At 55.6% G+C, this 14,740-nt stretch overlaps 1 protein-coding gene across 4 annotated transcripts in view; it reads left to right on the top strand.

Moving 5' to 3' along the window:
- Positions 1 to 13,932, top strand: part of GNG7 (G protein subunit gamma 7) — a 138,304-nt gene extending 124,372 nt beyond the window's left edge. For all 4 annotated transcript variants that reach the window (XM_027547141.1, XM_027547137.1, XM_027547139.1 and 1 more), the window contains 2 exons: positions 7,073 to 7,191; positions 10,581 to 13,932. In XM_027547141.1, the coding sequence (XP_027402942.1) occupies positions 7,111 to 7,191; positions 10,581 to 10,706 (207 nt within the window). In that variant the 5' untranslated portion in view covers positions 7,073 to 7,110 and the 3' untranslated portion in view covers positions 10,707 to 13,932. The remainder of the gene's footprint in view (positions 1 to 7,072; positions 7,192 to 10,580) is intronic.
- The last annotated feature ends 808 nt before the right edge of the window (positions 13,933 to 14,740 follow it).

Here is a 14,740-nt window from a genome sequence, read left to right as displayed (position 1 = left end):
ATCTCAACCTCTGTGCCCCTAGCCTCATGAGACCCCCTCAGCCTCTTGGCAAACCCTCCACCCCAGGAAAAGGCAGCCCCAAGCCAGACTCCTGGGCTTCCATCCCCCTCCCCAGATTCGGGATGGAAATCCTTCACTCTCTCAATGGTCCTCCAGCGCCTTTGAGCATCTCTACCCTGTGCAGCTCTGCCCACGGCCCTCATCAGAAGGGTGTCCACACTAGCTGGCCACCATTGTGCGAGTGGACTCTGCAGAGAGAAAGGTTTATCCAAGGTCCAGATGGCTAAGGAGGAGGCCAGGGACATAGATCATTGTGATCTTAGAGCCACAGAATGACCATTGGGGATCCAGTCTCAGCTTTTATTATTTTTTTAAAGTTTATTTATTTCTTTGGCTTGGTGGGTCTTTGTTACAGTAAGTGGGGTCTGCTCTTCATTGCAGTGCACAGGCTTCTCACTGAAGTGGCTTGTCTTGTTGCGGAGCATGGGCTCTAGGGTGCAGGGGCTTCAGTAGCTGTAGTGCATGGGCTCAGTTGCCCTGAAGCATATGGGATCTCCCCAGATGAGGGATGGAGCCAGTGTCCCTTGCATTGCAAGGCAATTCTTAACCAAGGAAGCCCTTGGCTTTTACTTTTTATTTTATTTATTTCTGGCTCCACTGGGACTTTGTTGCTGCACGTAGGCCTTCTCTAGTTGTAGCAGGTGGGGGCTACTCTCCAGTAGCAGAGCACAGGATCTAGGGAGTACAGACTTCAGTAGTTGTGGCTCGTGGGCTTAGTTGCCCCGTGGCATATAAGATCTTAGTTCCCCAACCAGGGATCGAACCTGCGTCCGCTGCGTTGAAAGGTGGAGTGTAAACCCCTGAACCGCCTGGGAAGTCCTATTCTCAGCTCCTAGAACATCCACCCCCTTCTCCGGTTGAGGAAGCCCAGCCCCAGGCCAGGGCAGAGCCAGGCTGTGAGTCCAGGGTCTCCTGTTTCTAGACTTTATCTTTAGGAACAGGGAGACAGCCTCGTCCCCTGGACTGAGACCAGAGACTCTGTGGACTTAGCAGGAGAGTTTCACAACGGAGGATCACCTACCAGTAAAAGGCCACTAACCATGTCCAAAAATGGCAGGAAAGTGACTGGACGTGACCAGTGTCGTGGGCTCCGAGCCCAGCTGGAAGTCTCACCTCAGTCTCACCTCTGCTTCTGGGCTCAAGGGGAGGGCCCTGCAGGCATTCAGTCTGGCGGAGGAAATAGACCATCTACATCTCTCCATCTCTGACTCTGCTACTGATTCCATCCACTCCTAGTTTTAACTCAATTCACTTCAAACTCTGCCCCTCTCTCTCCCTCATCCTTTGCGATATCCCACCCTGCCTGGCCCCTGGGCAGGTGAAGGGAGTGGCCACCGAGCTGCCAGCAAACTGCGCAAGGAGCAAGATTTCTCAACAGCTTCCAGCAAACCTGCCGGTCTACGTTGGCTGGGCGCAGCAGGTCTAGGTCACCTTATCTCTCATCCCATCTCCCCGGCAGCTGTGTTTGTAGGGCAGGCCCACCATGGCTGCCAACCTCAAGGGTCCCTGACCCCCAGAATAGGAACTTGGGGACCTGGAGTTTGGCCAGGCCCTGTGCTTGAGACGGGGTGTCGCTCTGAGTCCTGAGCAGAGCTAACTGGAGCTCAGAGCCACACAGCTTAGGAATCTGGGGCAGAATTAGGGTCTGCTCTTTCTGCAAGACCTCTGCCTCCCACCCTGCCCCCACCCCCACCCCCACCCCCCACCCCCACCCGGAAGGCTGTGCTTGCTCCCACTTCTGTTGTTGGTTGAGTTCAAGGGAACCTCTGACCCTGTGTGACTTCTCCCAGCCAGGTTGTTGGATACTAAGAAATTTTGTTTCATATTTTGCTGTTGTTGCCAGGCTGAACCACTTGTGGGATCTTAGTTCCTCGACCAGGGATTGAACCCACCCACTCCACAGTGAAAGCGTGGAGTCCCAAGTACTAGAACGCCAGGGAATTCCCAGATGCTAAGAAATTTAAAACCTGTTTGGAAACAAACTTCTGTTCTGCTTAGTACCACTTCACTTCAAGCTGAACCATCTCAGTTCCCCCAAAATTGTATTTTCCTAAAAGAATATCTTTTAGCTACAGAGAGTCTTCTGATAAGAGAGTTCCACAAAAGCTTTAAATCCTGCTCCCAGGAGACATTGGGTGGTGTCTGGGGACATCTGTGGTTCATCACAACTCGGGGGGAGGGGGGACTCCTGGCATCAAGGGTATAGGGGCCAGGGAGGCTGCTCTACTCCCCACAGCTCCCGGAACAGATCCCCACAGAGAGTGATGCGGCCTTAGTGTGAGCAGGGGCTGAGGTGACCCTGTTCAAACTAGGTGTTCCCCCATCCAGCCATCCTACAGCCCACCGTGGAGAATCATTGCCCTCCCCTGGCTATGGTTGATCCTCATGTGCACTGGGGTCTGGCAGCCGGGTTGGGGTCTGTAGCGCTCAGGGGTGACCCTCTGTCTGTCATCAGCCCAGCTCACAAAGCATCCTGGACGCTCCGGCCCACACGGCCCTTGCCTCTCCGCCACACGCCCTCAACGCTTCTGTGGGAGCCCGCCTGACCCCAGTGACTTCCTGGCCCTTTACTGGGAGGCCAGCCAGGGCCCAGTGGCGTCTGTTAAGCTTCTATTTTTAGGCAAACCTCACCCCCAAGTCATGCCCCCAGCCTCGCCAGGCCTGAACTGGCCTCTCCCCAGGCGGGAACCTGACCGCGGCCTGCAGCTCCAACTGCCTCCTCACTCCCTCCCAGAGGGCCCGCTCCCACCTTCTCCCCCCGCAGCTTCCCAAGGCCCTGCCTGGTGTCCAGGGCCTTCCAAGGCTCCGCTGGGCCCAGGCAGGCCCAGCCAGGTCAGGTGCCCAGGGCATCACGTGCCTCTGGAGGAGAGGCCGCTGGTGAGGAATGTTCCTGGGCTGACTCAGCGCCTGTGCCTGCCCGAGGGAGTTGACCTAACCCTGGGGGCACGCAATGAGGCTGGGCTGGCCCTGCCTCTGCCAGGACCAGGCTTCAGTCTGCTGTCTATGTAGCCATGACATGGCCACGTCTGGTCTCAGCCGCTCAGCCCACTCATGCCCACACATGGATACATGCTGACACACATGCATGCACACAGAAACTCATAGACACATAGGCATGCATGCACAGACACAGACACACACTCACCCACACATGTGTGCACACATACCTGCACACAAGCACACAAAACCCAAGGGAGCCCCCTGTGACCGTCCCCAGGTGCCCGGGGTTATAACCCAGCCTGGAGGGCACCTCTTAAGGGCATCGTGTCCAGAAGAGGAAGCCAGCAGCGCTGAGGGGCTTAGTACCCACGAGGGAGGCCATGGTTGGGGTGGCCCCACAGGGTGTTCGGGGCTCCCAGGGTCCTGGTGGACATTCCAAGTGTGGGTGCTGAGCAGTACTCCCCAGCCTTCCAAGGAAAACACGCCATGGGGCCACCCCGTTTGTTCTCTGTCAGCGTCTATATTTAGCACTGAGTAATTTCAGTATTTTTAAGTTGAACCAAGGGCAGTTTTCCCTGAGCTGGATGTTTTGTGGCCGCTTTGAAGCGCTGTGCTGAATCAGAGCACTCTGGGAGCCCACACGTGGGCCCTGCGCGCCCGGAGCAGACACATTCAGGCCTTTTCTGGCCCAGAGAGGGGCCAGGATGTCTGGCAGAGAGGTAGGTAGGCAGGCAGCAGCACAGAAGGGATTTTTTTTTAATGGAAACTTGGATTGAGATCACTATAGATTTACACACGGTTATATCAGATCACCAACAGAAAGGCCCTGTATCACCTGTTGACACAGATTCCTGAGGTTTGACGTGTGTGCATGTATTAAGATCTTTGCCAGTTCATCCCCCTACCCTGGCAGACCTGTGAACCTCCCCCCCCGCAACACACACACACACACACAGTCTGGATACTTGGCTCTTGAGTGAGGACCCCTGGTGTGCACCTGTCTCCCCAGACCCTTCCCCAGGGCGCCGCCCCCCTGAAACCAGGAATCCCTCCTTGTCTCTACTACCTTGACATCTCAGAGATGTTCAGTATGCAGAACCACACAGCATGTGACTCTGGGGGCTGCCCTTTTCACTCTGAGTGATTTCTTGGAGGGCCATCCAGGATGTACACTTCCACAGTCCATTCCTTTTGTTGTTGTTGTCTTTAATATTTATTTGGCTGTGCCGGGTCTTAGTTTGCGACACTCTGGGTCTTCAGTCTTCGTTGCAGCACAGGGGATCTTTAGTTGCAGCATGTGGGCTCTAGTTCCCTGACCAAGGATCGAACCCAGGTCCCCTGCATTGGGAGCACAGTGTTGGCCACTGGCCCACCAGGGAAGTCCCCAGTCTATTCCTTTTCATTGCCCAGTGGGAAATTTTTTGAAAACCTGGAATCTGCCTTTCCTTTTCGGCAACTGCCCCTCTCTACTGACTGGGATACAGACAGAGGCGCCGTGTATCATGACAGAAGCACGCGCTTCTGCTGAATGACCTGGGTCAGTGCCAGCCTGGCCAGGTGGCTCCCTGGGACCCATGAATTTGGGTTCCTGAACCTGGGCTCTACCCACTCCATATCAAACTAATACTATGCAGACCCACTGGGCGCTTCCTCAACCCGGACAATGCGCTCACTGGGGTTAGGTCATTTTCTGCTCTGATCTCAATGCCAGAAGCCCCTCCCCAGTCATGACAACCACAGACACCCCCAGAGGTTGCCCAGTGTTCCTGGGGACAGGATCTCCCTGGGTGAGAGCCCCGGACTAGGGATCCCATGGACCCCACAGGACACTGGGTTCCTTGACCATGTGACCCCTGAGGTCCTCAGATGCTGCTCACACCTAAATACACACCTTGGGGATTCTCAGGCAGAGTCCAGTGGCTAGGACTCTACACTTTCACTGCCATGGGTCCAGATTCAAGCCCTGGCCCAGGAACTAAGATCCTGCAAGTGTACAGAGGAGCCAAATAAATAAATACATGTCTGAGTGGGAGGGAGGGGAGGTGACTCACAGACGCTGGAGTCACCCTGGTTCACACCATCTGACCATCAGGGTTTATCCTGCTGTCTAGTGTGAGTTGGGATCAGATTCCATTCCACAGCCTTGGCGCTGTCAACGTTTGGGGCTGGGTCACCCACTGTGGGGGGCCGCCCTGGGCACTGTCAGTGTTGAGCAACATCCCAGGTCCTGACGGCCACAGATGTCTCCAGACGTCACCCAGTATCCTCAGGGGACAGGATGATCTCAATTGAGAACCTCTATCCTAGGGCTCACTAAACGTGGATTGATGGAATAGGTAGGATTTTTAATCACCTTAAGGAAAAGAAAAAAAAATTCGCATGACCAAATTATAAAAATAAATTAACATCACTCATACATGACTGGTGAGTACATACAATGGTGCAACCACTCTGGAAAACAGGTGCTGTTTTAAAAAAAAAAAGTCAACAAGCAGTTGCAGTCCTCAGCATTTATCTCTGAGAAATAAAGGTTCATGTTCACACCGAAGCCTGCACACAGATGCCTGCTGCAGCTCTGTGCTGACATGGCCAGAACCGGAAACTGGAGCAGGTATCCTTGGACAGGTGAAGGGTCCACACCATGGACCTCCACTTGGCCTGCACGTGAGTGGACTCTTGATGAGCGCAGCTGCCGGGGTGGGGCTCCAGATCATGAGGCCAAGTGAAAAGCAAAGCCAGTCCCAAAAGGCCCCATACCGTGTGTGTGTGTGTGCTTAGTTGCTCAGTCCTATCTGACTATTTGCAACCCCATGGACTGTAGCCCAGCAGGCTCCTCTGTCCATGGGGATTCTCCAGGCAAAAATACTGGTGTGGGTTGCTGTGCCCTCCCCCAGGGGATGTTCCCAACCCAGGGATCGAACCCAGGGCTCCCACATTGCTGGTAGATTCTTGACCGTCTGAGCCACCAGGGAAGCCTTCCATACCACATGGTCCCATCTAAAGAGCATTCTCATAACTAATTGAACATGGATGTAAGTCAGGTGGAAATGGGTATTTTAAAAAATATTTATATATTTGGCTGCTCCAGGTTTTAGCTGCAGCACAGGGGCTCTTCGATCTTGCTGCAGCATGCAGGATCTTTTTTATTTAGTTGCAGCATGAGGACTCTCAGTTGTGGCATGTGGGATCTAGTTCCCTGACCAGAGATCTAACCCAGGCCCCCTGCAATTGGAAGCTAGGAGTCCTAACCACTGGACCACCAGGGAAGTCCCAAGACATTTTATATTTAATTACATTTCAATTCACTGGACAAATGACCAAATGAAGGCAGGAAACTGGCCCAGGCCCTCCAGAGGAAGAGTAGGGTACTCAGGACCCATGGGTACAGGCTGCTCATGTAATCTGCCTGCATCTAGGGCCAGGGGTCGAGTCCTGGGCAACTCCACCTCCATCGGACACTGGGCCATGTCTGGGGACATCTCTGGTTGTCACATTGGAGGTGCTCTTGGCATCCAGAGGGCTGGTCTATACCCCACAGGGCCCAGGACAGCCCCCCAGAGAGAATGACCGGCCTCAGTGCCAGCCATGTTGGGGGAGGAGCAGGTGCAGGAATCAGACAAAGCCCCTCCATTCTGAGCCAGCCAGGAGTGGAGGCGGAGCTTTTGTGAGCTCTCCTGGGGCCCTTGGGTGGTCACATCCGGGGAGCACTCAACCCCAACCAACCATGGAGGGGACTGTGGGAGAAGGTGCCCTTGGCCAGACCTCTCACCAGGGCTGGGTTCACTCCCTGGGTTGGGAAGGTCACCTGGAGGAGAACATGGCAACCCACTCCCCATGGAGAGAGGAGCATGGGAGGCTACAGTCTATGGGGTTGCAAAGAGTTGGACATGACACGACTGAAGGACATGCACGCACCCACCACGACCCAGAGGACATAGGCATCATGACTGCAGGGTGGCCAGGCTAGGGGCCCCAGAAGGCTCCAGAAGGGGGACGCATCCCTCCTTGCCATCCCCTACCTGCAGTCCCAGGACTTTAAGAGTCAGCTCATGTCCATCTGTTCCCCACCCAGCTCTCTGGACGACGGGGGCCCAGAGCTGATGGCAGACAATGTCAGCCACTAACAACATAGCCCAGGCTCGGAAGCTGGTGGAGCAGCTCCGCATCGAAGCTGGGATCGAGCGCATTAAGGTGAGTAGGGGAGAGGCCGCTGGACACACCAGCAGCAAAAGGTGGGCACGGAGGCTAGCAGGACAGCGGGGGTTTGCACTTGGCTGTGCCTCTTGCTGTGTGACCTTGGGCCACTTGCCTAACCTCTCTGAGCCTCCATTGTCTCAGCAGAAAGACACACCACCTATTAAGCTAAGTTGTGGGTTGTTGTAATGGTAGATGTGCCAGTGTGCTTCATAAACACAGTGAGACCAAAGGCAGGCCTCAAGGTCTGTTGTGAGCCCTTCAGCCCTTGGGGTCCATCCCTGGATAGCCCCAGAGAAGGCCGGATGGGGCCCCTCCAAGAGGGTGAACGTGAGGCAGGCACTTTCTCTTCTGGCCCCTCATCCTCAGAGCTCTATGCCACTCCCTTGTTATGACAGATGCAAAGAAAAGTCAGAGACCTGGCCCTGGGCAAGGGAGGACGTGGGGCCCTTCAATGTTTACTTTTGCCACTTCTGCATGGATTGCATTTTTGGAAATAAGCATGTTTGATTTTTATGCTAAAAAAAAAGAAAAAGAGAAAGACAAGCAGTTACTCCTCACAAATGCTTAACCCATCAGAGACCAGGAACATGCAAAACAAAATAAGATACTGCATAATTGGGCAGTCAGCTTGCAGGCTTTTTTTTTTTTTAATTATTTGTATAAAGTTAACCATTTTTAAAGTGTACAATTCAATGACATTTGGTGAACTGAAAATGTTGTGCAACCATCATGACTAATTCCAGAACATTCCATCACCCCAAAAAGAAATGTTCCCATTAGCAGTTACCCCCATCCCCTCCCCAGCCTGACAACCAGGAACCCACTCTCTGTGTCTATGGATCTGCCTGCTCTGCACGTTTCCCATCAGTGGAGTCACACCCCGTGTGTCCTTCTGTGTCTGCTTCTCTCACTGAGCACCATGTCCTCAGGATCTGTCCATGTGTTAGCGAGTGTCAGGGCTTCTCTCCTTTTCATGGCTGAGGGATGCTCCCATGTGTGGAGGGATACATGTATTTATGTAGCTGAATCTTAAGTCCATAAGTGGACATCAGGATGACATCCAGCCCTTTCAAAGAATAAGGACCAATGGGCCAGTCATGGCCTCTTACACAAGAAAGGTATCTGCCACTTTTCAAAATCATCTTCTCACCAAACCCGTCCACTTTGCCAAGGATGCCGGGCTGCCTCCAAGCAGCTGACTCCTGCCACAGACCCCAGCTTGCAGGTGGCCGGGCGAGGGCCAGGGAGTATCTGTCTGGAAGACACTGGTGGTTTACGCTCCCTCATTAGCCAGGCTCCAGCTGCCCACTGCATTAGTCAGAGATATACGATGATATATTACAGAGAGAGAGGGAGCGTAAGAGGCAGTTTAAAGCACTGGGTCACGCGATCGTGGAGCTGGCAGTTCTGAAGTCTGCAGGGCTGAACAATGGACTGGAGACCCAGGGAAGAGCTGCTGCAGCTCGAGTTCCAAGGCCATCAAACAGTCTTTTTCCTTAAGGTCTTCAACTGATCAGATGCGGCCCACCCACATTAGGGCATGTCATCTACTTTATTCAAAGTCCATAAATTTAAATGTTAATCTCGTCTAAATTTAAACGTTCATCTCATCCCTGGTAGCTCAGCTGGTAAAGAATCCACCTGCAATGCAGGAGACCCCAGTTCAATTTCTGGGTTGGGAAGATTCCCCTGGAGAAGGAAATGGCATCCCAGCCACTCCAGTATTCTTGCCTGGGAAATCCCATGGACAGAGGAGCCTGGCAGGCTACAGTCCATGGGGTCTCAAAGAGTTGGACATGACTGAGCAACCAAACAACAACAATAAGAGACATCTAGGCTGGCCTTTGACCAGACAACCAGGTACCCATGGCCGCGCCAAGTGAGCACATAAAATCAGCCATCACCCATGTTTTTGTTCACGGCTTGCTTCCCCCAGCACCGTCATCCTCTGTCATTGCTCAGTGCAAACACTCGCCCCGTGGCCCTGTGGTGGGAGGGGGAGGATCTTTGAGCGCTTTGCACCTCCAGCCCAGCCAGGTGGAAGGAGGTCGCTGCAACCCCCGGGTGGGGTTGGGGGCCCCCCACGAGGCGTCTGAATGTTCCAGGACTCTGAGCACTCAAAGCATTCCTCAAGGCTGAAGACAGAGCAGCCCGGTTGAAGTGGTTTCCTCCGCCAGTCCCAACCCTGGCAGAGATCGCTGACTCACCCACCCGTTTGATGTTGGGAGGGCTCCCTGGCAGCCTTTGAACATGGGGAGGAGCAGAGTCAGGCATGACCCATCTCCCTCCTAGTGCCTCCTGAGGTTTTGTGGCCCCAAGACAGCGACCAGGGACCGCAGGGCCAGCCCGAGGGAGCGGCGGGGAGATGAGGCTGAAGGCACATGGCATCCTGTCTGCAGGGATCCAGGCGGAGCCATAGAATCCGAGCCAGGGCCCATGCAGAGGCTCCTCTGAAGACTTTCCAGAGAACCCCTGCTGCAGAGGTGTGCCTGCGCCCCAGACTCAAAACGGGGCTGGAGCGGGCAGCCTGGACAGTGCAGCCTGCCCCCACCCCTGCCCTCCCTGCACCGGACACCAGCCACTGCTCTCCCCAGGTCTGCTTCCCCAGCGCCGGTTGGGCAGTCCCTTCCTCTCCTCCCTCCTATTCTGGGGACCCTGATGCAGGGGGTCCTAAGTGTCAGCTTCCTCACCATGGCCACGGCAACCCCACTGGTCAGACAGCACAGGAATCAGCCACTGAAGGGCCTGTCCCCCATGCCGGGCCACCTGCCAGCTGGGCTGTCCCCCATCAGGTCCTTTCTTGGATGGACATGGAGACTTAGACCCAACCCTCCCCTGACCTTCCCTTCAGACTCCACACAAGCTCTGCTGGAGGGGGCTCAGTCCTGCAGCTGCTTCTTTAATCTTAAAATTCCAGTAAAATACACATAAAATTGACCACTAATGATATTTTGTGTGTTGACAGTGCTGTGTAACCATCACCACCACCTAATTCCAGAACATTCCATCACCCCCAAAAAGAAGCCCCCTCTCCGTTAACAGTCACCGTCCCCCTAGTACCCCAGCCCCTGACAACCAGGAACCCACTCTCTGTGTCTCTGGATTGGCCTGCTCTGCACGTTTCCTGTCAGTGGAGTCACACCCTGTGTATCCTTCTGTGTCTGCGTCTCTCACTGAGCATCGTGTCCTCAGGGTCCGTCCACGTGGTACCAAGTGTCGGGGCTTCTCTGCTTTCTGTGGCTGAGTGGTGCTCCCCTGTGTGTGGGACACGGTGTGTGTCTTCAGGTGACGGGCACTAGGGTTGTCTCCATCTTTTGGCTTCTGGGGACACGGAGCCTCGGCCCTTTCTCATCTTTCCTCTCTCCTCCTGTGCCCATACCCAGGTCTCCAAAGCCTCCTCTGAACTCATGAGCTACTGTGAGCAGCACGCCCGGAACGACCCCCTGCTGGTGGGAGTCCCCGCCTCCGAGAACCCCTTTAAGGACAAGAAGCCTTGTATTATCCTATAGCTTGGTTGTCTCGCTCGCTCAACTCCTCCACCCCGCTCCCCTTCCCCCAGCCAGGGCGTCAAATCAAGGAAAACTCTTAATTCCGAAAGAAATGCAAACAGTCACCACTGCCCAGATGGGGTAAAATTTACCGTCTGGGTTCAAATGGATTACCAGACCCAGTATCGCAGCCCCATCAGGGGCCGGGCTTCACCGCCACTTCCAACGGGGAAAAACTGACATGCCCCAGCGATGTGGTGACAATTTCTGAAAACTAAACTGCCATTTGAGTCGTGGTTGGGGCGGAACTGGGCCAGAGTGGGGAAGGGAAGGAGGTGGGTGAATCCGCCACTGGCGTGGGCGGCCCAAGCAGGTGGCAAGTCTCACACCTTTGGCTGCTGGGAAGGCTTCTGCCAAGTGGATGATGCGATGCTTTTCTGGGGAGGTGGGAGGCTGTTCAGTGGAGTAACATTGGGTGGGAGTTGGGGGGAGGGACATAATGCACCCTTTTGCGGAAATTTTTCTCCTTTTCATTTAAAACCTTGTAATTCCATACCACTAAGATCAGGCGTCATCAGCTGAATCTGAGGCAAAGCCAGGTCATGTAACAATGCACACGTGGATGGTAGGGGCCAGGAGGGGAGCTCTGCCTGTGAAACACTGTCCCCCAGGGCCACCCCGCTGCGTGGCTTTCCTGTGGCCTGTGTCACCCTCCAGCCACGCTGAGGCTCCCGCCCACCCCAGAAAGGGATTTTCAGCCTGTGGCCCCGGTCACTGTGACGTCCAGCTGTGTTTTCTTTAGTTTTAAGCAGGAGACTGGCACTGGCAGTTAAGAGGCCACGGCCCTGTTTAGCTTCTCAGTGTTTTGTTTTGTTCCACTTTCTGCATCTCCATGGCCGTTTTTCCAACAGAAATGCCACCTGGGGAGACCTGCCCGGGGCGCCTGGTGCTTCCGGGTTTGAAAAGGTGTGGGATTTGTCTGGAAGTTGCTGCAGAAGCCGTGGAGATGGGAGCCTCTGCCCGGACACAGAGAGGCACTCTCTGTGCTCCACTCCCACTCACACCCGACCACCCGGGGTGTTTGTAAAGTGTCCTGGAGTGGCCAGTGAGGGACGGGGCGGTGGGCTTTTTATAATGGCTGTTTCCTATGCTGTGATATGGACGGTTCAAGGAGCAGGAAGCTGGAGGACTGGCCGAATGCACACCTGCCCTCCTCAGCTGCCGGGGCCACCTGCAGCTTCCAGGACCCCACGGCCTGAGCTCCAGGGGCCTCCCGCTCCTACGGCCTGGGGTGTCAGGCTCCCAGGCTGAGCGCGAGGGTCCTGGGCAGCCAGCACAAGGCACGTGGGCTGGCAGGACCCAGAGCCTCCGCTCCTCTCGTGCCCCTGGGCTCAGACCTCGCCTGGCTGCACAGGCTGGTGGGATGCCCAGCACCCCCAGAGTGCAGACCCAGGGCCACGCTCCCCTCACCCAGCACCCAGCTCTCTCCGGCTGGTCCGGGAGCACCTGGGGCCTCAGGGAGCCTGGCTCCTCCGCACCTGCAATTGGACTGGGAAAAGCCCCCGAGCCCCTGACCCCTACACTGCAGCCTAGGGTGGGGAGGCCCCACCTGCCCACCCCTGGCAGAACAGCAGGATGAAACAAAGCCTATTCCAGAAACCCTGGGCACACCCCAGGGGTAGGGGTTGGGGCAGCCATGGCACAGCGGGGCTCAGCCTGAGGGGCAGAGGGGCAGCAAGGGCAGCCTACGAGCCATCTGCTAACCCGTCACCCTTTGCTCTGGGACAGAAGCCTTAATCCCTTGAGCCAGAGCTCAGTCCGCGCCCGCCCAGCCTTCTTCCCGAGCCCCCACTGACCCAGGCTCCCACAGCCAGGTCCCAAAGAGGACAAGTGGTCCTGATCTCATTGGGAGCACCCGGACCCAGACCTGCCTCTCTCTCCAGCCCCTGCCCTGCCAGCACCATCATGTGTCCCCACCAAGTGACCCTGGAGAAGCCAGCAGAAAGCAAAGCTCAGGACCCCTGGCAGAGGGGGTGGGGGGAACCTGAATTCAGCAGCCCCATCGCTGGCTCCAGGCTCAGCCAGCCGATGGCCACCCACCGCCTCAAACCCTGAAGCAAAATCAGACCTGGGCTAGAGCTTCCACCCTCCCCCCTGGTTGAGACCCCAGGGATTCAGTGGTCTGGGTAAACTGAGGCCCAGAGAGCATGGGGACCACTGTGCCCCCACCCCATGGCCACACCTGCCCAGCTGCCTCCCAGGTACCCACCCACAGCCTCTGAGCTCGGGAGAAGGCGGCAGCAGGAACCCTGCTGTGGACTTCCTTCCAGCAGAGGAAAAAGCGCTTTTTCCCTTTTTTATTTTTCCTCTTCAACATCAGAGTCCCTAGGGTAGGCCTGGAGCATCGGGGCACACAGGACGCTGTTCTGCTTGTGCTTTTCTGGCATGCATGTCAGCAGGAAAACACGGCTTTCAGGGTGTCTTGGAGACTGTAAGAGCCCCACAAGGCCAGTGCCTCTCAGCCACGTCCCGAGGGAATTAGGGACACACACACACACACACACACACACACACACACACACACACACACACGGCGGTGCTGGGCAATGGCTGAGTCTCCTCTCTGGAGCCTGCAGTGCTTCCCTGGGCCTGGCCCAGCCCCCATTCCATGCCCCTGCCCCATCCTCCCCAAAGGCAACCCCTAGGCCCAGAACGAAGTAACTTGGTTGTGACCTCCAGCCCCATGGAAGTGCAGAAGGTGCTTTTTCTTTCTCTGATGTCCTGACTGCCTTGTCTGGTAGTCACTGGGCCTCCAGGCAGCTCATGCAGCTCCAGCCCCCAGGTGGGCAGGAAACAGTCATTAGACCTCCGCCCCGAGCCTGAGTGATCAGGGGCAGTTTCGGGGCCATGGGGAGGCCACCACAGGTCGCTTGTCCTTCAAGAGCTTGCGGCTGGGTCCCCTGAAAAGCCATACATCGACACCCCGCCCACTTCCCCCCCACCTGCCCCCGTCCCTGGAGACTATTGCCAAATGTTGTAAAGACTGGTCACCAGGTTCTCAGAAGCAATCTGTGGTTCTAGCAGGTTCTACCCCATCTGTGTGTGGATGTCCAGTGGTTTTTATTTCTGATTAAAAAAAGAAAATTCCAGGTGTGCCACACCCACTTTCCTGCAGTGTTTTAATATTGTGTGGAATTGTTACTACCGAGTGAATTAATCCACAATAAAAAGGCTCACTGCTCCTTTCCTCCCGCCTCCGGCCCTTCCTTGGCTCCCTGGCTACTTCTCACGGGGACCGGGAGGGGTGTGCGGGCTTGGCTTCCACAGTGGTGACAGTGGTGATGGCTGCCCTGCCACCCCAACTCCTCCTCTTCCCCCCACACCAAGAGGCAGACAAGTCACCTTCAGTTTCTGATCTCTGGTTAGAGAATGTACTGTGGTGTTTAGTCACTAAATCATGTCCGACTCTTGTGACCCCATAGACTGTAACCCACCAGGCTCCCCAGTCCACGGAATTTCCCAGGCAAGAATTACTGGAGTGGGTAGCCATTCCCTTCTCCAGGGGATCTTCCCAACTCAGGAATCAAACCCGCACCTCCTGTACTGGCAGGTGGATTGCTTACCACTGAGCCACCAGGGAAGCCAGTTAGAGAATTCAGTTAGAGAATTCAGAGGGAAGCTATCTGAAGTTCTGGCACATGTAAGCCATGGGTCCCAAGGTTTGAGGGTCGTGGGAAAGCACCATGCTCCTATGAGAACTTGGAGCCCGGGAAAATCTTAATCTGGCCCCTTCCTGCTCTCCATCACCCAGACTCCCAGGAAGAAGAGGGGTTTTTTTGACTGTGGTGGGTATTTGTTGCCGCGTGCGGGCTTTCCCTAGCTGTGGTGAGTAGGGGCTGCTCTTCATCGCAGTGTGTGGGCTTCTCACTGCAGTGGCTGCTCTTACTGTAGAGCACAGGCTCCAGCGTGCCAGCTTCGGTAGTTGCAGCATGTGGGCTCACTAGTTCCGGCTCATCGTCTCTAGAGCACAGGCTCAGTAGTTGCACCACTCGCGC

The sequence above is a fragment of the Bos indicus x Bos taurus genome, chromosome 7 (genome assembly GCF_003369695.1).
Source record: "Bos indicus x Bos taurus breed Angus x Brahman F1 hybrid chromosome 7, Bos_hybrid_MaternalHap_v2.0, whole genome shotgun sequence".
NCBI lineage: Eukaryota > Metazoa > Chordata > Mammalia > Artiodactyla > Bovidae > Bos > Bos indicus x Bos taurus.
Note: the sequence above shows the minus strand (reverse complement) of the source record. Positions and strands in the feature narration are given on the sequence as shown.